At 47.9% G+C, this 22,007-nt stretch overlaps 1 protein-coding gene and 1 pseudogene across 1 annotated transcript; one reads left to right on the forward strand and one right to left on the reverse strand.

Moving 5' to 3' along the window:
- Nucleotides 1-1,298: 1,298 nt before the first annotated feature.
- On the forward strand, nucleotides 1,299-2,163 carry LOC100591490 (putative cytosolic acyl coenzyme A thioester hydrolase-like). Its single transcript, XM_012499863.2, is given in 2 exon segments — nucleotides 1,299-1,366; nucleotides 1,368-2,163. Coding segments are annotated over 2 exon segments (864 nt in total).
- An 18,360-nt stretch (nucleotides 2,164-20,523) lies between these two features.
- LOC100591162 lies at nucleotides 20,524-21,806 on the reverse strand (annotated as a pseudogene).
- Nucleotides 21,807-22,007: the final 201 nt, after the last annotated feature.

Below are 22,007 nucleotides of genomic sequence, written 5' to 3' on the forward strand. Positions count from 1 at the left end.
GAAAAATTAAATAACATTATTTAAATACCAGGAACCAACCATACCATTCAAGCAATATTTCTTGAAAATTCATTAGGGATATTGTAAAAGTATAAGACATGGCCCCTGTCCTTAAGGAGCTTTGTTACAATTTATGTGAGGTAAGACAGATACAAAGCATCATCATTGTTATTTTTACTAACAGAAGTAGTATGGTGAACTGGAAAATAATACAGGCTTTTAAACCTTAAGTGTAGATCCATATTTTTAGTTCTGCCATCCCATTAATGTATGATCTCTGCAAAGATACTTAACTGCTCCTAGGCTCAATTTCTTTAATTCTACAGTGGGGATAAGGATGCTAATTTTTTTGTTTGTTTTTTGTTTTAGAAAGAGTCTCACTCTTTTGCCCAGGCTGGAGTGCAGTGGCACTATCTCGGCTCACTGCAACCTCTGCCTCTGGAACTCAAGTGATCATCCCACCTCAGCCTCCCCGGGGACTACAGGCACATGCCACCATGCCCGGCTAACTTTTGTATTTTTGGTAGAGACGGGGTTTTGCCATGTTGCCCAGGCTGGTCTCAAACTCCTAAGCTCAAGTGATCCACCTGCCTCGGCCTCCCAAAATACTGGGATTACAAACATCAGCCACCGCACCCAGCCAGGATGCTAAATTTACAGGACTGGTTTTTAGCCAGGCGTGGTGTCAAGAGACTGTAATCCCAGCTACTCGGGAAACTGAGACAGGAGAATTGCTTGAACCTGGGAGGCGGAGGTTGCAGTGAGCCGAGATCACGCCACTGTACTCCAGCCTGGGTGACAGAGTGATAGCTTGTCTAAAAAAAAAGAAAAAAGAAAAAAAAGAACTGGTTTTGTTTTGTTTAGTTTTCTTTAGAGATGGGGATCTCACTGTGTTGCCCAGGCTGGTCTATGAACTCCTGGGCCCAAGTGATCCTCCCCCATCAGCCTCCCAAAATGCTGGGATTACAGGCCTGAGGCACTGTGCCCGGCCAGGACAGTTGCAAGAATTAAATTGCAATATGGATGCAAATACCTAAGTAAATGCTTGATATGTGTCAGGTGTTCGAAAAATATTAGTTTATTCTCCAACCGAATTGAAGGGATTGAATATTTTCTAACTCACTTCTACTTATTGATAAATAATAGTTTTATTATTGGTGAATTTTAAAATTGAAGTTAGCTAAAACTGCAATCATTTTAACAACCAAAACTTTAATTTTCTCAACACTAAAACTCAATTCCGCGCCAGGCCTGCCAGACACCTGCGCCCTCCTGCAGCCGCCACCACAGCTGCCAACATGTCTGGCCCAGACATCAAGACGCCGTCCGCCATCCAGATCTGCCGGATCATGCGGCCAGATGACGCCATGTGGCCCGCAATGTCTAGGCAGGACCATCCTGAAGATGATCGAGGAGGCGGGCGCCATCATCAGCACCCGGCATTGCAACCCCCAGAACGGGGAGCGCTGTGTGGCTGCTCTGGCTCGGGTTGAGTGAACCGACTTTCTGTGGCCCATGTGCATCGGTGAGGTGGCCCACGTCAGCGCGGAGATCACCTACACCTCCAAGCACTCTGTGGAGATGCAGGTCAACGTGATGTCCGAAAACATCCTCACAGGTGCCAAAAAGCTGACCAATAAGGCCACCCTCTGGTATGCGCCCCTGTCGCTGACGAACGTGGACAAGGTCCTCGAAGTGCCTCCTGTTGTGTATTTCCGGCAGGAGCAGGAGGAGGAGGGCCAGAAGCGGTACGAAACCCAGAAGCTGGAGCGCATGGAGACCAACTGGAGGAACGGGGACATCCTGCAGCCAGTCCTCAACCCAGAGCCAACCACTGTCAGCTACAGCCAGTCCAGCTTGATCCACCTGGTGGGGCCTTCATACTGTACCCTGCACAGCTTCCTGCATGAAGGCGTGACCATGAAGGTGATGGATGAGGTCACCGGGATCTTGGCTGCACGCCACTGCAAGACCAACCTCGTCACAGCTTCCATGGAGGCCATTAATTTTCACGACAAGATCAGAAAAGGCTACATCAAGACCATCTCGGGACGCATGACCTTCACGAGCAATAAGTCCGTAGAGATCGAGGTCTTGGTGGACGCCGACTGTGTTGTGGACAGCTCTCAGAAGCACTACCGGGCCGCCAGTGTCTTCACCTAAGTGTCGCTGAGCCAGGAAGGCAGGTCGCTGCCCGTGTCCCAGCTCGTGCCCAAGACCCAGGAGGAGAAGAAGCGCTTTGAGGCCTGGCTCGGTGGCTCACGCCTGTAATCCCAGCACTTTGGGAGGCTGAGGCAGGCAGATCACTTGACCTCAGGAGTTCAAGACCAGCCTAGCCAACATGGCAAAACCCCTGAGTAGCTGGGATTACAGGCTTCTACCACCATGTCTGGCTAATTTTTTGTATTTTTAGTAGAGATGGGGTTTCATCATGTTGGTCAGGCTGGTCTCAAAACTCCTGACCTCAGGTATTCCACCTGCCTCGGTCTGCCAAAGTGCTGAGATTACAGGCGTGAGCCATCACACCTGGCCAGCGACTTTTTAATATATAAAACCATGCCTTGGGCCGGGCTTGGTGGCTCACCCTGTAATCCCAGCACTTTGGGAGTCCGAGGTGGGCGGATCACTTGACGTCAGGAGTCTGGGACCAGCCTGGCCAACACGGCGAAACCCCGTCTCTACTAGAAATACAAAAATTAGCTGGGCACGGTAGAGTGTACATGTAATCTCAGCTATTTAGGAGGCTGAGGCAGGAGAATCGCTTGAACCCAGGAGGCGGAGGTTGCAGTGAGCAGAGATCGCACCAATAGGAGGCTGGAGTGTAGTGCCAATATCTCGGCTCACTCCAGTTTAAGCCTCCTGGGCTCAAGGATTCTCCCACCTCAGCCTCCCGAGTAACTGGGATCGAAGGCGCATGGCACCACACCAAGCCAATTTTTAAGTTTTTTGTAGACAAGGATATGGGGTCTCACTATATTGCCTAGGCTGGTCTCCAACTCCTGGGCTCGAGGGATCCTACAGCAGCAGCCCCCCAAAGTGCTGGGATTATAGGCTTAAGCCACCGCACCCGGCCTCAATTTTTTTCTTCTGATTTTAAAGGAAATTAAAACATTTTCATGGACCCCTAGGCACTACGGGTATAATCGACCCTAGGCACTGCCTGCTGTGCCTAATGAAGAAGTTGGCCCTGGACAACACTGAACACACTGGACCAAGTAATGCTTAAATCCCAAAGGAAGTGTGTACTCTTGAGGGAAATGAGAGGAAATGAGGCAAGCATACCTAAGTTGTTCTTCCTGATTTACCAATCAGATGAGTTACTCTCTGCCTTGCATTACAATGGATAAAGGGAAAGCAAGGAGCGCATCATTCCAGCTCAACTCACATGAAAGAAAATAGCGGTAGAGAAAAAGCAACCCTCTCTGAGCAATTCTATTCTTAAGGCTGAAATGATTGCATTCGGTTATCGTAATTAGATAACACTGGTCTTTTATGATTACTGAGCTAATTCTTCTTGCTCCAGATTCCTGTTTACCAGAAAATCTGATGATAACTAGGCTTCCCATGTAGATTATCCTGCAAGGAAAGAATATCTCAAGCAGGCCAGGTGTGGTGTCTCACGCCTGTAATCCCAGCACTTTGGGAGGCCCAGGCGGGTAGTTCACTTGAGACCAGGAGTTCGAGACCAGCCTGGGCAACATGGCAAAATGTCATCTTTACCAAAAAATACAAAACATTAGCTGGGTATGGTGGCTTGCGCCTGTAGACCCATCTACTCAGGAGGCTGAGGTGGGAGGATGGCTTGAGCCCAGGAGGTAGAAGTTGCAGTGAGCTGAGATCGTATTGCACTCCAGCCTGGGTGACAGAGTGAGACCCTGTCTCAAAAACAAAACAAAAAATCTCAAGCAGCTGATAAATATACAATCTGAATATACAATCTGCTGTCTGGTTACATTTCTCATTATAAGGTAGCAAATTAACATTCTGGTTTATATATTCTCACAAGAGACTGGTTGGCATGAGAATCCATGGATTCATTTAACTCATTCATATAACTGACTTGACCATGTTATTAAACTGGAAATGTTGAGGTTCAAAATCTAAACCATAAAGGCTTAATCCAAGGTACTACAACCTAGCCAGTAAGTTTGTATTAGCTGCAATTCAATTGTCCCATTTTCTAACCACAACACACACCCCAGTCCTCACACCTTTCTTATAATCCTATGTCCTCAAATTAGCTGAGTGGGGGAATCCCAGGGCACAAAAAAGGAGGAAACATTCCAGCAAAATGTTTCTGATTTTTTTTTTTTGAGATGGAGTCTCGCTCTGTCACCCAGGCTGGAGTACAGTGGCACGATCTCGACTCACTGCAACCTCCGCCTCCCAGGTTCAAGAAATTCTTCTGCCTCAGCCTCCCAAGTAGCTGGGACTACAGGCACGCACCACCATGCCCAGCTAATTTTTGTATTTTTAGTACAGATGAGGTTTCACCATATTGGCCAGTCTGGTCTCAAACTCCTGACCTTGTGATCCACCCTCCTTGGCCTCCCAAAGTGCTGGGATTACAGGCATGAGCCACCGTGCCTAGCTGTCTAATTTTTCCTGTTTTCTTTTCTCTCTCTCTCTCCTTTTTTTTTTTTTTTTTTTTTTTGGAGACAGGGTCACTGCAGCCAGGACTCCCACTCCCTCCAGGATTCTCCCACCTCAGCCTCCCGATTAGTTCATGCCACCATGCCCAGCTAATTTTTTTTTTTTTTTGAGATGAAGTTTCACTCTCATTGCCCAGGCTGGAGTGCAATGGCACGACCTCAGCTCACTACAACCTCCGCCTCCTGGGTTCAAGTGATGCTCCTGTCTCAGCCTCCCAAGTAGCTGGGATTACAGGTCCCGCCACCACACCCAGCTTATTTTTGTATTCTTAGTAGAGACCATGTTGGCCAGGCTGGTCTTGAACTCTTGACCTCAGGTGATCCACCCGCCTCAGCCTCCCAAAGTGCTAGGATTACAGGCGCGAGCCACCACGCCCGGCCATGAATTATTATTTTCTTCCGGGTCTATCGAATGTCAAGGAATCTTTAATGCATGACTGTTCTCCATGGCTCATAATTAAAGAAGGGCTAGACATTAGCAGTTGGTTCTGTGTAAAACAAGTCATATCCTTTATGACAAATTATCTCTTGGAAATTTTCATTTAGTCTTAACCACCTCCATGGCCAGACAAGATGTCATCTTGGATCAAGATACGGAAGAACTGGTGACACAACAAAGTTTGTTAACGGAGCATGCCAATAGTTATACTCTTTCATCAAACATGTGTTCAGAGCCAGTGAAGTGCTGGTCAGCCTAACAGAATTGGAGGCAGGAAAGTATGATTTAGCTGTGTGCCCAGAAAGAAAATGAAACAGATGCTTCCTTCCTTCCTTCCTTCCTTCCTTCCTTCCTTCCTTTCCCTTCCTTCCTTCCTTCCTTCCCTCCCTCCCTCCCTCCCTTCTTTCTTTCTTTCTTTCTTTCTTTTCTTTCCCTCTGTGGCCCAGGCTGCAATCTCCTCAGCTCGCTGCTGCCGGCGCCGCGGACTCCCTGGGACTGCCGCCGCACGCCACCGCCGCCTGCTTTTTCTCGTTCGGCTGCAGGCGCGCGGTCGCCATGTTGGCCACGCTGCTCGCCAGCTCCTGACGCCGAGTGCTCTGCCCTCCTCAGCCTCCCGAGCCCCTGCCCGGCCACCGCCCCGTCTGGGACGTGGGGAGCGCCTCCGCCCGGCCGCCCCGTCCGGGAAGAAGTGAGGAGCGCTTCTGCCCGGCCGCCCCGTCTGGGAAGAGGTGAGGGGTACCTCTGCCCGGCCGCCCCGTCTGGGAAGTGAGGAGCACCTCTGCCCGGCCGCCCCGTCTGGGAAGTGAGGAGCGCCTCCGCCCGGCCGCCCCGTCCGGGAAGAAGTGAGGAGCGCCTCCGCCCGGCCGCCCCGTCCGGGAAGAAGTGAGGAGCGCCTCTGCCCGGCCGCCCCGTCTGGGAAGTGAGGAGCACCTCTGCCCGGCCACCCATCGTCTGGGAAGTGAGGAGCGCCTCTGCCCGGCCACCCATTGTCTGGGAAGTGAGGGGCGCCTCTGCCCGGCCACCTATCGTCTGGGAAGAAGTGAGGAGCGTCTCTGCCTGGCCGCCCCGTCTGGGAAGTGAGGAGCGCCTCTGCCCGGCCGCCCCGTGTCTGGGAAGAAGTGAGGAGCGCCTCTGCCCGGCCGCTCCGTCTGGGAGGTTTACAATGGAGGCCAGAAGCAATGTGGGGGCTGGACGTGGTGGCTCACGCCTGTGGTCCCGGCACTCTGGGGGGCGAGGCGGGTTGATCACTTCGGGCTAGGAGTTCGAGACCAGTCTGGCCAACTTGGCGAAACATGAAAAATACAACAGACAAACCAACCAACCAACTCAGTGACAACAAAACAGGTCTACCCTGGAGTCATACTCTAATTTTTTTTTATTTTCCTCCCTTTCTGATCCTTTACCCCACTTTCTTTTTCTTCCTCTTCCTTCTCCCTCTTCTTTGTCAAATAGAGGATTGAGTTATTATCACTGATCCACATAAAGTCCCTCTCTACCTTATTTTAACTCCCACCCCCCATTTCTATTCCCCGACTTCCCATGTGTAACCTTCCTAATATGTTTGATACGCATCTTTTTGATTGTATGTATTTTTAGAAAATGTTTATTGTTTTTGTGTGCAAAAAAAAAATTAATAAAAAAAAAGAAAATGAAACAGATTTGGGTGAATACTTATTAATCTCTGTCTCAGCAACTGGGATTATATTCTCATTTTCATAGGAAATGGAGGCACTGAGAGAATAAGTAACATGCCTAAGGCCACATAGGTAGAAATAATGATATACTCATAATGTAGTTGTGTTTCAAACTCAGTCCTGTTCAGTTCGATAAACATTTGTCCAGTCCTCATTCTATGATATGTCCTGTGAATTGGCATTGAGAATGCAGCCGTGAACCCCACTGAAGAACTTTTATCAGCTTCCAGCCACCAAGACAGTAAACCCATCTACAGGACCACTCATGCCTTCTGCCAGCCTTGTTGGTACCATGGGAGAGGTATAGCTCCTCCTAACTAAGGCTACTCTTGCCCCTGTGTTTTATTTATTTATTTTATTATTTTTATTTTATTGTATTTTACTGAGACAGGGTCTTGCTTTGTCTCCCAGGCTGGAGTGCAGTGATGTGATCTCAGCTCACTGCAACCTCCGCCTCCTGGGTTCAAGTGATTCTCGTGCTTCAGCCTCCCGAGTAGCTGGGATTACAGGCACACAGCACCATGCCCAGCTAAATTTTGTGGTTTTAGTAGAGATAAGGTTTCACCACGTTGGCCAGGCTGGTCTCAAATTCCTGACCTCAAGTGATCTGCCCACCTCGGCCTCCCAAAGTGCTGGGATTACAGGTGTGAGCCACCTCACCTGGCCTCCCCTGTGTTTTAGATCCCACCCTCATACCCTTTATTCTCCTTGGAAAAAAAAACTTTAGCCGGGCGAGGTGGCTCAAGCCTGTAATCCCAGCACTTTGGGAGGCTGAGGAGGGCGGATCACGAGGTCAGGAGATCAAGACCATCCTGGCTAACACGGTGAAACCCCGTCTCTACTAAAGACACAAAAAATTAGCCGGGCGTGTTGGCGGGCGCCTGTATTCCCAGCTACTCGGGAGGCTGAGGCAGGAGAATGGCGTGAACCCAGGAGGTGAAGCTTGCAGTGAGCCGAGATTGCGCCACTGCACTCCAGCCTGGGTGACAGAGCGAGACTCCGTCTCAAAAAAAAAGAAAAAGAAAAAAAATTTCTTTGTAGCGACAGGGTCTCTCTGGGTTGCCAAGGGTGGACTTGAACTCCTGGCCTCAAGTGAGCCAACCGTCTCAGCTTCCCAAAGTCCTGGGATTACAGGCCTGAGCCACTGCACCTGGACTCGACCACTGATTTTACCATTCATCAGTGGGTCTTGCCTGCAACAATTACTGTTGTGTTTATATATTGGAGATTGTATATTTCCCACATTCATTCTACATTTATTAATTGGAAGTTTTCTGTAAAAAATAATTATTCCTGCCGGGCGTGGTGGCTCACGCCTGTAATCCCAGCACTTTGGGAGGCTGAGGTGGGTGGATCACGAGATCAGGAGATCGAGACCATCCTGGCTAACACAGTGAAATCCCGTCTCTACTAAATAAACAAAAAATTAGCTGGGCGTAGTGGCGGGCGCCTATATTCCCAGCTGCTCGGGAGGCCGAGGCAGGAGAATGGTGTGAACCCAGGGGGTGGAGTTTGCAGTGAGTCGAGATCGCGCCACTACTCAGAGGCTGAGGTGAGATGATTGCTTGAGCCTGGGAGGTTAAGGCTGCAGTGAGCTATGATTGCACCACTGCACTCCAGCCTGAGTGACAGAGCTAGACCCTCTCTCAACAAAATAAATTAAATAAATAAAAATAAATAAAAAAGGAAGTGGCATGTCAAAAGGACTCAAACCAACCTGAAGGAGCTCCCAATGACCAAACCTGGAAAAACTTGAGAAACAATATAAATAATGACAGTATTGGATTATAACCCATGGAATAAAATAACTATCCAGGAGTCCATACTGACATAAATATAATTAAATGAATAAATGAGTGAGCAGGAACAATTTTTTTTAATTAATTTTTTTCTTTCACTTTTTTTTGTGTCTGTTTTTTTTTGTTTTGAGACGGAGTCTCGCTCTGTCGCCCAGGCTGGAGTGCAGTGGTGCAATCATAGCTCACTGCAGCCTTAACCTCCCAGGCTCAAGCAATCATCTCACCTCAGCCTCTGAGTAGTTGGGACTATAGGCACCTGCCACCACTCCCAGTTAATTTTTTATTTTTTGTAGAGACAGAGTCTCCCCACATTGCCCAGGTTGGTCTCAAACTCCTGCACGCAAGCAATCCACCTGACTCAGCTTCCTAAAGTGCTAGCATTACAGGCGTGAGCCACCATGCCCAGCCTCCACTTCTTTTTTAAAGCAGTTCTTTATTTTCTGGTACTACAAGATGTTCCAGGGTCATCCTCCCCCAACCCTGGAAACAAGCACTTCTCCAAAGAGCTCAGAGGAGGTTCTTTTCATCAAAGAATACTACTGAGGGACCAAGATCTGAGCACTAGTTGTACTCATTGCTACTGGGGTATCACTGCTCCTAGGCCCTCTTTTTAATTTAATTTAATTTTATTTTGTTGGGACAGGGTCTCACTCTGTCACCCAGGCTGGAGTACAGTGGCATGATCACAGCTCATTGCAGCCTTGACCTCCCAGACTCAAGCAATCCTCCTACCTCAACCTCTCAAGTAGCTGCGACTGCAAATGCGCACCACCACCCCTGGCTAATTTTGCCTTTTTTTTTTTTTTTTTTTTTTGTAGAGACAGGGTTTGCCATGTTGACCAGGCTGGCCTTGAACTCCTGGGCTCAAGCAATCCTCCCACTTGGGCCTCCCAAAGTGCTGGGATTACAGGCGTGAGCCACTGAGCCCAGCCCCCAGGCCCTCTTGTGAATAGAGCTAAGAATTTATATGTATGTTTGTTTTTGTTTGTTTGTTTGTTTGTTTTTGAGACAGAGTTTCCTTCTTGCTGCCCAGGCTAGAGTGCAATGGCACCATCTGGGCGCAGTGCAACCTCCGCCTCCCAGGTTCAAGCTATTCTCCTGCCTCAGCCCCCCAAGTACCTGGGGTTACAGGCACCCACCACCACGCCCGGCTAATTTTTTGTATTTTTAGTAGAGACAGGGTTGCACCATGTTGGCCAGGCTGGTCTCCATGTTTTTGGGTTTTTTTGAGACAGAGTCTCACTCTATCACCCAGGCTGAAGTACAGTGGTGCTATCTCGGCTCACTGTAGCATCCGCCTTCTGGGTTCAAGCAAATCTCCTACCTCAGCCTCCCAAGTGACTGGGACTACAGGCACACACCACCACACCCAGCTAATTTTTGTATTTTTAGTACACCATGTTGATCAAGCTGGTCTCGAACTCCCAATCTCAGGTGATCCGCCTGCCTCGGCCTCCCAAAGTGCTGGGATTACAGGCATGAGCCACCATGCCCGGCCAGAAGTTGTATGTATGTTAATGCACAAATACACACATATTCATCATTGTTTCTATGTGTATAAAATATATATATCAAAAACCACAAGTTCATTCTGTCACCATTTATTTCAATCCAACACAAAGTTTATCCTTTTCTAATATTCACTCTTGAACTCATTGCACCCTGACTTCCATCTTTACTACTCCCCTGAAACTCCTCTTACTAAGATCACTACCAATCTCCATGTCACTAGAATCAGCAAACAATTTTTTGCTTGACCTCTCAAAAAAATATTTCACACTCTTGAGCTCTCTCTTTGTATTAGTCAGTGTTTTCCAGAGAAATGGAACCAACAGGATGGAGAGAGAGAGAGAGATGAGAAGGCATGTATTAGGAGAAATGTTTCACACAGTTATGGAGGCTGAGAAGTCCCACATTAGGCCGTCCGCATGCTAAGGAACCAAGAAAGCTAACAACGTGACTCAGTCCAAGTTCAAAAGTCTTATAACCAGGAGAGCTAAACCATTCCAAGGCCAAAGGCTTGAGAACCTAGGAGGCCTCTTGTAGGAGTTCAAAGGCCAGAGAACCTGGAGTTGTGATGTCCAAGGGCAGGATAAGATGGGTGCCTGGCTCCAGCAAAAAGAAAGAGTGCAGCAGTTTGCCTTCCCTCTGCCTTTTTGTTATATCCAGGCCCTCAGCTGATTGGATGGTGCCTACCCACATCAGATGAAGGTGGCAGTCCACTGATTCAAATGCCAATCTTGGCAAAGCTTGGTGGCTCAAACCTGTAATCCCAGCACTTTGGGAGGCTGAGGTGGGAGGATCACTTGAGCCCAGGAGTATGAGACCAGCCTGGGCAACATAGTGAGACCTGCCCATGTCTATTTTGTATTAAAATTTACTCCTTTTGGCCGGGCGTGGTGGCTCACGCCTGTAATCCCAGCACTTTGGGAGGCCGAGGGGGCGGATCAGGAGGTCAGGAGAGCGAGACTATCCGGGCTAACATGTTAAAACCCAGTCTCTACAAAAAATGCAAAAAATTAGCCAGGCGTGGTGGCAGGCACCTGTACTCCCAGCTACTCAGGAGGCTGAGGCAGGAGAATGGCGTGAACCTGGGAGACAGAGCTTGCAGTGAGCTGAGATCGTGCCACTGCACTCCAGCCTGGGCGATAGAGCAAGATTCCGTCTCAAAAAAAAGAAAAAGGAAAATGGAAACGTCAATAATACAACCACAAGGAGCTGAATCCTACCAACAACCCAACAACCACAGTGAGCCTGAAAGAGGCCCTCCAGTCTCAGATGAGATTTATGGCCAACACTTTGATTTTGGTCTAGACAGACCCTGAGCAGAAGACCTGGCCAACCCAGGCCGGACTCCTGACATGCCAGAACTGGGACATAATAAATGTGTGGTTTTGGGTTTTTTGTTTTGTTTTTTTGTTTGTTTGCTTTTTCTTTTTCTTTTTTGCTTGACAGTCTTAATATGTTTTTTTAATTTTTACTTAATTTAATTAATTTTTTTTTATCTTTATTTTTTTGAGACGGAGTCCACCTCTTCCTCCCTAGTAGCTGGGACCATACCTGGCTAATTTTGTTGTATTTTTGATAGACAGGGTTTTACCATGTTGCCCAGGCTGGTCTCAAATTCCTGGCCACAGGTGATCCTCCCACCTCCGCCTCCCAAAGTGCTGAGATACAGCCCATGAGCTACCGCGGCCGGCCAGGAAGATAAATTGATTGAAAGCGTGGGATATGTCTTGAAGGTGAAAGTTTGCATGGCAAGCAGGTTATATATATATATATATATATATATATATATATATATATATATATGCATATATACTTTTTTTTTTTGAGACGGCATCTCGCTCTGTCGCCCAGGCTGGAGTGCAGTGGCGTGATCTCGGCTCACTGCAACCTCTGCCTCCCGGGTTCAAGCAATTCTCCTGCCTCAGCCTCCCGAGTAGCTGGGACTACAGGCGCCTGCCTGTAATTTTTGTATTTTTAATAGAGACGGGGTTTCACCATATTGGCCAGAATGGCCTCGATCTCTTGACCTCGTGATCCACCCACCTCGGCCTCCCAAAGTGCTGGGATTACAGGTGTGGGCCACGGTGCCCGGCCTGGCAAGCAGGTTGTATTTACTTAGATGACATATTTCATCCTAAACTCTGTTTCAGACCTAAAGGGTCTGAGAAAAAAAAAAAAAAAAGCAAGTAGATGAAATGTTTATTTGTAGTGGCTTACAGGGTGGGGCATGATTAGCTGAAGAAAGTGATACATCCAGCTGGGCGCAGTGGCTCACACCTGTAATCCCAGCACTTTGGGAGGCCGAGGCAGGCAGATCACAAGGTCAGGAGTTCGAGACCAGCCAAGCCAACATGGTGAAACACCGTCTCTACCAAAAATGCAAAAATTAGTTGGGCCTGGGGGCACGTGCCTGTAATCCCAGCTACTCGGGAGGCTGAGGCAGGAGAATCACTTGAACTCGGGAGGCAGAGGTTGCAGTGAGCCGAGATCTCACCGCTGCACTCCAGCTTGGGCAACAAGAGTGAAACTCCGTCTCAGAAAACAAAACAAAAAAAAAGTGATACATCCCAGGACCAGGATTAGGATGAAGGAGATAAGTCATCTAACTGAGATGTAAAATGTAAAAGGCGCCAAAGCACTCAGTAATCAAGTGATAAATAATAATAGTAAATAATACTAGTAATAAAATAATTTTTTTTTCCACGGAATTTTGCTCTTGTCACCCAGGCTGGAGTGCAATGGCATGATCTTGGCTCACTGCAACCTCCATCTCCTGGGTTCAAGCGATTCTCCTGCCTCAGCCTCCCAAGTATCTGGGATTACAGGTGTGTGCCACCACGCCCAACTCATTTTTGTACTTTTAATGAAGGCAGGGTTTCACCATGTTGGCCAGGCTGGTCTTCAACTCCTCACCTCAGGTGATCCACCCACCTTGCCCTCCCAAAGTGCTGGGATTACAGCCATTTGCCACCATGCCCAGCCTTAAAATAGTATTTTAATTTTTTTTTTTTTTTGAGATGGAATTTTATTCTTGTTGCCCCCAGGCTGGAGTGCAATGGCACGATTTCGGCTCACTGCAACCTCCTCCTCCCAGGTTCAAGCAATTATCCTGCCTCAGCCTCCCAAGTAGCTGGGATTACATGCATGTGCCCCCACTCCTGGCTAATTTTTTTGTATTTTTAGTAGAGATGCGGTTTCTCCATGTTGGTCAGGCTGGTCTCGAACTCCCGACCTCAGGTGATCCGCCTGCCTTGGCCTCCCAAAGTGCTGGGATTACAGACGTGAGCCACCACGCCTGGCCAATGCAATATTTTTAAAAGTCAAAATCGGTGCAGCAAAACCCCATAATGAACAAAATATTGAAATGTTAAATAAAGATTAGATCAGTGCTACTAATTTTTTCTTTTGCCTCAGGCTTCAATATGGTTAGGCGCAGCACTACTTGGCACTGCCACTGAGCAAAGAGTATGGGCAGACAGAACTGCTTTCAGAACACTCTTGTATTTTTTTTAAATATGTTTGGACAGGAATGATGGAGGCAATTGCTAGAAGTCACCTCCACAGCTTCCAGGATTTAGATGGCTGAGCATTGACCTTTCTAGACTTTTTTTTTTAAATCTCCCCAAAGCACAATCAGAACAAGACACAGAAACACAAATGCTATCTTTAATAAAACTAGGAAACATTTATCCCCCCAAACTCACAGCACATGAAGACAAAAAGCAGATGGAGGAATGGTGACTAAATTAGCAGAGCAGAGGAAGGCCAAGCTTTGTTGGAGAAGACCCACACAAAGCGAGACAACTCAAGGACTGAAGCCTGGTACTTTGGAAGGCAGTAATAGGAACAGGACACTGAAGACAGTGAGGGGTGTCTGAAGACTGAAAAGCAGCCCTAGAAGCCCTCCCTCACTCCCATCAGTCAGGCAGCCACCCCTTCCCCACTCCCACAAGTACTTTTTCTGGGGAGAAACAATCTGAGAAGCTTAGGGAGCAGCAGGAAGGAAGAGACATCAAGTGAGAATTCCGTGAAAGTCTACAGGCCGGGTGTGGTGGCTCATGGCTGTAATGCCAGCACTTTGGGAGGCCAAGGCAGGCAGGTCACTTGAGGCCAGGAGCTCGAGACCAGCCAGGGCAACACAGCAAAACCTTGTCTCACTAAAAATACAAAAAATTTAGCAGGCATGGTGGCGGGTGCCTGTAATCATCTCAGCTACTCAGGAGGCTAAGACAGGAGAATTGCTTGAACCCAGGAGGCAAGAGGTTGCAGTCAGCTGAGATCATGCCACTGTGCTGCAGCCTGGGCAACAGAGTGAGACTCCATCTCAAAAAAAAAAAGTCTACAGAGTTTCCAGAGTACTTGCTTTGTTTTCTTTTTCTTTTTTTAACAAAAAAAGGGCATCCAGGCACAGAGGCCAAGGTGGGCGGATCACGAGGTCAGGAGTTCAACACAAGGCTGACCAACATGGTAAAACCTCGTCTCTACTAAAAATACAAAAATTAGACAGGCATGATGGCGTGCACCTGTAATCTCAGCTATTCAGGAAGCTGAGGCAGGAGAATCGCTTGAACCCAGGAGGCGGAGGTTGCAGTGAGCTGAGATCGTGCCATTGCACTCCAGCCTGGGCGACAGAACAAGACTCCATCTCAGAAAAAAAAAAAAAAAAAAGGGAAAAAAGTCTACATATTGAACTGTGAAATTCCTCAGTCCAGTGCTACAGAGCCAATAGCCAGGCAGATTAGTTTAGTACTTGCTTTTTTTTTTTTAAACAAAAAAAGGTCTACATATTGAACTGTGAGATTCCTCAGTCCAGTGCTACAAAGCCAATAGCCAAGCAGAAAATTAGTTTTTCTCCAGATAAAGTAAATTGCTACAGAGAAAATACCTACACATACTGTTATTTGGGGTACCACACACATACCTGCACACAAAAGCTGACTGACTACCTAAGGAATCTAAAAATAAGCCCACAAGTTGACAAGACCTGCCCACTCACACAGAGCTTCCAGTCAGCTATGCAGTGGTTCAGTTAAAAATCTGACCAAAAGGCCAGGCGCGGTGGCTCACGCCTGTAATCCTAGCACTTTGGGAGGCCGAGGCGGGCGGATCACGAGGTCAGGAGATTGAGACCATCTTGGCTAACACGGTGAGACCCCGTCTCTACTAAAAATACAAAAAATTAGCCGGGCGCGGTGGCGGGCGCCTGTAATGGCAGCTACTCAGGAGGCTGAGGCAGGAGAATGGCGTGAACCCAGGAGGCGGAGCTTGCAGTGAGCCGAGATAGCGCCACTGCACTCTGGCCTGGATGAAAGAGCGAGACTCCTTCTCAAAAAAAAAAAAAAAAAAAAAAAAACTGACCAAATATTCAAGGATCATCAGACCTTTGAGGAAAGCTTTCAACAGTAAAGACAGAGACCGAGGCCAGGCATGGTGGTTCACACCTGTAATCCCAGCATTTTGGGAAGCCAAGACAGGTGGATCACTTGAGGTCAAGAGTTTGAGACCAGCCTGGCCAACATGGTGAAACCCCGTCTCTACTAAAAATACAAAAATTAGCTGGGTGTGGTGGTGCACGCCTGTAATCCCAGCTACTCAGAAAGCTAAGGCGGGAGAGTCGCTTTGAACCTGGGAGGTGGAAGTTGCAGTGAACCGAGATCGTGCCACTGCACTCCAGCCTGGGTGACAGAGCAAGACTCCGTCTCAAAATAAAATAAATAAATATTTTTTTTAAAAATGGTGAATGGTTAAATAGACTGTGGTACATCCATACCATGGAATACCCAGCATTAAAAAAGAACAAGCTATTGATACATGCAACAACTTGGGTGGCTTTCTAGGGCATTATGCAGCCTGAAAAAGCCAATCTCAAAGGGATACATATGGCCTGATTCCAGTTATGTAATTTCCTCAAAATGAGCTGGGTTGCCTGTTTCTGGATTTACATGATTGATATTGCTACAGGGCATGTAGTTTTAGTTTCCCACAACCATAATACAACTTTCATTCTCTCCTGGAGTCCTCCTTTCTTCTTTCTTTTTTTCTTTTTTTTTTTTTTGAAACGGAGTCTCACTCTGTCACCCAGGTTAGAGTGCAGTGGCACGATCTCAACTCACTGTAACCTCCATCTCTCAGGTTCAAGCAATTCTCCTGCCTCAGCCTCCCAAGTAGCTGGGATTACAGGCAAGCACCACCATGTCCGGCTAATTTTTGTATTTTTAGCAGAGACAGGCTTTCACCATGTTGGACAGGCTGGTCTTGAACTCCTGACCTCCAGTGATCTGCCCGCCTTGGCCTCCCAAAATGCAGGGATTACAGGTATGAGTCACTGTGCCTGGCCAGTTTTTTAATTTTTTTGAGACAAAGTCTTGCTCTGTTACCCAGGCTGGAGTGCAGAGGCACGATCACAGTTAACTGCAGCCTCAACCTCCTGGGCTAAAGTGATCCTCCCACCTCAACCTTCCAAGCTGGGACTACAGTTGTGTGTCACTACGCCTGGCTAATTTTTTAAATTTTTTGTAGAGGTGAGGGTCTCATTAATGTTGCCTAGACTGGTCTCAAACTCCTGGGATCAAGGAATCCTCCTACCTTGGCCTCCCAAAGTGCTGGGATTACCAGTGTGAGCCGGCAGGGTTTTACTCATTTTCTAATTGGTTTTGTTTTTGTTTCTTTACTGTTGAGTTGAAAATTCTTCATATAGTCTAGATATGAGTCCTTTATCAGATATGTGATTGGTAAATCACAACAAAAGTTTTTAATTTTGATGAAGTCCAATTTATCAGTTTTTTTATGGATTGTGCTTTTGGTGTCACATCTAAGAATTCCTCAACAAGGCATAGTTTTACATTTTACATCTAAATCTATAATCCATTTTGAGGTAATTTTTACATTTTTCCATGTTTGTATAGGTAACTTTAGTCCATTTGATTACTTTTCATATTCCCTTGTATGACAAAGTTACAGTGCATTTATGTTTAGTTTTGTTTTTTGAGATGGAATCTCGCTCTGTTGCACAGGCTGGAATGCAATGGCGCGACCTCGAATCACTGCAACCACTGCCTCCCAGGTTCAAGCAATTCTCCTGCCTCAACCTCCAGAGAAGCTGGGATTACAGACATGCACCACCACACCTGGCTAATTTTGTACTTTTAGTAGAGACGGGGTTTCACCATGTTGGCCAGGCTGGTCTCAAACTCCTGACCTCAGATGATACACCCTTCTCGGCCTCACGAAGTGCTGGGATTACAGGCGTGAGCCACCGCACCCGGCCCATTATTATTATTATTATTATTGTTATTGAGACAGGGTCTCACTCTCACCTAGGCTGGAGTGCAGTGGTACAAACACTGCTCACTGCAGTGTCCTGGGCTCAAGGGATCCTCCCACCTCAGCCTCCCGGTAGTTGGGACCACCGGCATGCGCCATCGAGCCTGGCTTTTTTTTTTTTTTTTTTCTGGTAGAGACATGGTCTCACTATGTTGTCCAGGCTGGCTTGAACTCTGAGCTCAACCTATTCCTCCCACTTCAGCCTCCCAAAATGTCAAGATTACAGGCATGAGCCACCTCACCTGGCCCTAGATCCGTTTTTTCCTCTTTTTTTTTTTTTCTTTGTGTGAGATGGAGTCTCGCGCTGTCGCCCAGGCTAGAGTGCAGTGTTGCAATCTCGGCTCACTGCAACCTCCACCTCTTGGGCTCAGGCGATCCTCCCACCTCAGCAGCCGGTACAGGCAGGCGCCATCACGGCCGGCTAATTTTTGTATTTTTAGTAGAGACGGGGTTTCACCACGTTGCCGAGGCTGGTCTCAAACTCCTGATCTTAAGTGATCCACTCGCTTTGGCCTCCTAAAGTGCTGGTATTACAGGTGTGAGCCACTGTGCCCAGCCCTACTTTCTAAATAAATCTATCCACTTCTCTTATCTCTACTGACACCTCTCTACTTCAAGCTGTCAGTCATCTCCTTCCTACTTCATCTTCTTCATAAACCACTATAATAAACTTAATTAATTCCTCCACATTCATTCTTGTTTTACCTCAGTATATACATGGCCATAAAACATACATGTCTTATAATGTAAATCTATTTTAGATAACTTGCCAAGTTCCCTCACATCATGTTTGGGCCTTTATATATGCCACTTCCTCTGCCTGGAATGTTGTCTCTTCCCTCTTTGCATAGCCAACACCTAGCCATTCATCAAGCTTCAGTGTAAATGTCATTTCCTTAATATTACCTTCACTAATCATATATAAATCAGAACTTATATTCCCCCTTACTTTTCCTTCATAGACCAATTGCAATTATAAATTAAATATTTTATTTACATTATTATTATTATTATTATTTTGAGACGGAGTCTCACTGTGTTACCCAGGCTGGAGTACAGTGGCATGATCTCAGCTCACTGTAACCTCCCACTCCCAGGTTCAAGAGATCCTCTCACCTCAACCTCCCAAGTGGCTGGGACCATAGGTGCATGCCACCATGACCTGCTAATTTTTGTATTTTTAGTAGAGCCAGGGTTTTACCACTTTGCCCAGGCTGGTCTCAGACTCCTGGGCTTAAGTGATTCTCCTGCCTTGGCCTCCTAAAGTGCTGGGATTCCAGGCATGAGCCACCACACCCGGCCTCACTATTTTAAAACTCTGGCACAGTGCGTGGCACATGATAAATGTCTAATAAGTGTTTGTGGAAAGAAAACAGATTTTTTTTTTTTTTTGAGATGGAGTTTCGCTCTTGTCACCCAGGCTGGAGTGCAATGGCACAATCCCGGCTCACTGCAACCTCCACCTCCCAGGTTCAAGCGATTCTCCTGCCTCAGGCTCCCAGGTAGCTGGGATTACAGGCCTGTACCACCACGACTGGCTAATTTTTTTGTTTTTAGTAGAGATAGGGATTTCACCATGTTGGCCAGGCTGGTCTTGAACTCCTGACCTCAGGTGATCCTCCTGCCTCAGCCTCCCAAAGTGCTGGGATTACAGGCATGAGCCACCGCACCTGGCCTCACTGTTGTATTTCAAAACTCTGGTGTAGTGCTTGGCACATGATAAATGTCTAATAAATATTTGTAGAAAGAATGCAGGATATTTGTTTTTTTTTCTGAGATGGAGTTTTACTCTTCTTGCCCAGGCTGGAGTGCAATGGTGCAATCCTGGCTCACTGTAACCTCTAACTCCCAGGTTCAAGTGATTCTAATGCCTCAGCCTCCCAAGTAGCTGGGATTACAGGCACGTGCCACCCTGCCCGGCTAATTTTTGTAGTGTTCTGTTCTGTTCTGTTCTGTTCTGTTCTGTTCTGTTCTGTTCTGTTCTGTTCTGTTCTGTTCTGTTTGTTCTGTTCTGTTCTGTTCTGTTTGACGCAGAGTCTGGCTGTGTCTCCCAGGCTGGAGTGCAGTGGCACAATCTCGGCTAACTGCAACTTCCGCCTCCCGAGTTCAAGCGATTCTCCTGCCTCAGCCTCCTGAGTAGCTGGGACTACAGGCGCCCACCACCACGCCGAGCTAGTTTTTGTATTTTTAGTAGAGACAAGGTTTCACCACATTGACCAGGCTGATCTCAAAACTCTTGACCTCAGGTGATCTGCCCTCCTCAGCTTCCCAAAGTGCTGGGATTGTAGGCATGAGCCACCATGCCTAGCAATTTTTGTATTATTAGCAGAGATGGGGTTTCGCCATGTTGGCCAGGCAGAGAAAGCATGCAGAATTTTTAAATGAATATTTAAGTAGCCGAATGAATGAATGTTTGAATAAAACATATCAAAAATCGGCTGGGCACGGTGGCTCATGCCTGTAATCCCAACACTTTGGGAGGCCCAGGTGGTGAGTTTGAGACCAGGCTGGCCAATATGGTGAAACCCCCATCTCTATTAAAAATACAAGAATTTGGCCGGGCGCAGTGGCTCACGCCTGTAATCCCAGCACTTTGGGAGGCCGAGGCGGGGGGATCACGAGGTCAGGAGAGCGAGACCGTCCTCGCTAACACGGTGAAACCCCGTCTCTAGTAAAAATACAAAAAATTAGCCGGGCGTGGTTGCAGGCGCCTGTAGTCCCAGCTACTCGGGAGGCTGAGGCAGGAGAATGGCCTGAACCCGGGAGGCAGAGTTTGCAGTGAGCCAAGATCGCGCCACTGCACTCCAGCCTGGGTGACAGAGTGAGACTCCGTCTCAAAAAAAAAAAAAAAAAAAATACAAAAATTTGCTGGGCGTGGTGGAGTGCGCCTGTAGTCCCAGCTGCTGCAGAATGTGAGGCGGGAAAATTGCTTGAACCCGGGAGGTGGAGGTTGCACTGAGCCGAGATCATGCCACTGCACTCCAGCCTGGGCGACAGAGCAAGATTCCATCTCAAAAAAACCAAAAATCTTAAAAATATTTATTTATTTTATCTCTGAACTTATTATTGGCCTCCTGCTCCCCAAAGGGTACCCTGCTTCTTCTGGCTTAACGTCTCAGAACTTTGGTACCGTTGGTCTCAGACACCACTTTGCCATCCACTATCCTGCGGGTGGTGGTCTTTTGGATGGTTTGCATGGAGTTGTCCAGGGCATCACCAAGATTGAAGTCCTTGCCGTCTTCCAGCAGGCGGTGGTAGGTGGCGATCTCAGCCTCCAGCTTGACCTTGATGTTCAGCAGGGTGTCGCACTCCTGGGCCTGGCACTGTCCCTCTGCCCGGGTCTGCGCCAGCTCTGACTCCAGGTGCAGCAGGATCCCGTTGAGCTGCTCCATCTGCAAGGTGTAGCGGGCCTCCACCTCCCTCAGGCTGTTCTCCAAGCTGGCCTTCCGATTTCTCATGAAGTCCAGGTCGATCTCCAAGGACTGGACTGTATGTCTCAGCTCCGTGAGTGGCATCTCAGCAGCTCCAACCTTGGCAGTCTGCATGGTGACCACTGTAGTGCTCTCTTCAGGCTGCTGAGACCAGTACTTGTCCAGGTCCTCTTGGTTCTTCCAAGCCAGCTCGTCATATTGGGCCTGGGTGTCTGCTATGATCCTGGCAAGGTCCTGAGATTTGGGGGCATCTACCTCCACGGTCAACCCAGAGCTGGCAATCTGAGCTTGTAGGCCTTTTACTTACACTTCGTGGTTCTTCTTCATGAAGACCAGCTCCTCCTTGAGAGCTTCGATCTCTGTCTCCAGCTGCAGCCAAGTGACATTGGTGTCATCAATGACCTTGCGGAGCCCATGGATGATGTAGTTCTTCACAGACTGGCACAGGGCCAGCTCGGTCTCATACTTGACTCCAAAGTCATCAGCAGCAAGACGGGCATTGTTGATATACAGAAAGATGAAGGCATTGTCCACAGTATTTGCGAAGATCTGAGCCCTCAGGTCCTCGATGGTCTTGAAGTAATGGCTCCAGACTCTGACCTGGAGTCCCTTCTTCTCCAGATGCTCCCGGATTTTGCTCTCCAGCTTCCAGTTCTGGGTCTCCAAGCTCCTCACTCTGTCCAGATAGGAGGCCAGGCGGTCGTTCAGGCTTTGCATGGACTCCTTATAGTTCTGGATGCCTCCCATTCCTGCCAGACCCCCGGCCATCCCCACGGCCAGGCTCCGGAACCCAATGCCGAGCTGGAAGCTGATGGAAAGGGACACGGAGATCCAGGAACCAGAGCCCCTGCATAGATGCTGGCCGAGCTGCTGACCGGCCGAGCGCCATAGCTGGGCACCTGGACAGACCCCAGGGACCAGTAGTTGGTGGAGAAGGTGGAACGAATGGTGAAGCTCATTCTGTCTGGGCAGGGGTGAGGGGACAGGACTCAGGCTTTGCCGACAACCATTTATTTATTTATTTTTAATTTACTTATTTATTAAGATGGAGTCTTGCTCTGTAGCCCAGGCTGGAGTGCAATGGCACAATCTCAGCTTGCTGCAACCTCCACCTCCCAGATTCAAGTGATTCTTGTGCCTCAGCCTCCCAAGTAGCTGGG

This window comes from Nomascus leucogenys, chromosome 20, assembly GCF_006542625.1.
Source record: "Nomascus leucogenys isolate Asia chromosome 20, Asia_NLE_v1, whole genome shotgun sequence".
NCBI lineage: Eukaryota > Metazoa > Chordata > Mammalia > Primates > Hylobatidae > Nomascus > Nomascus leucogenys.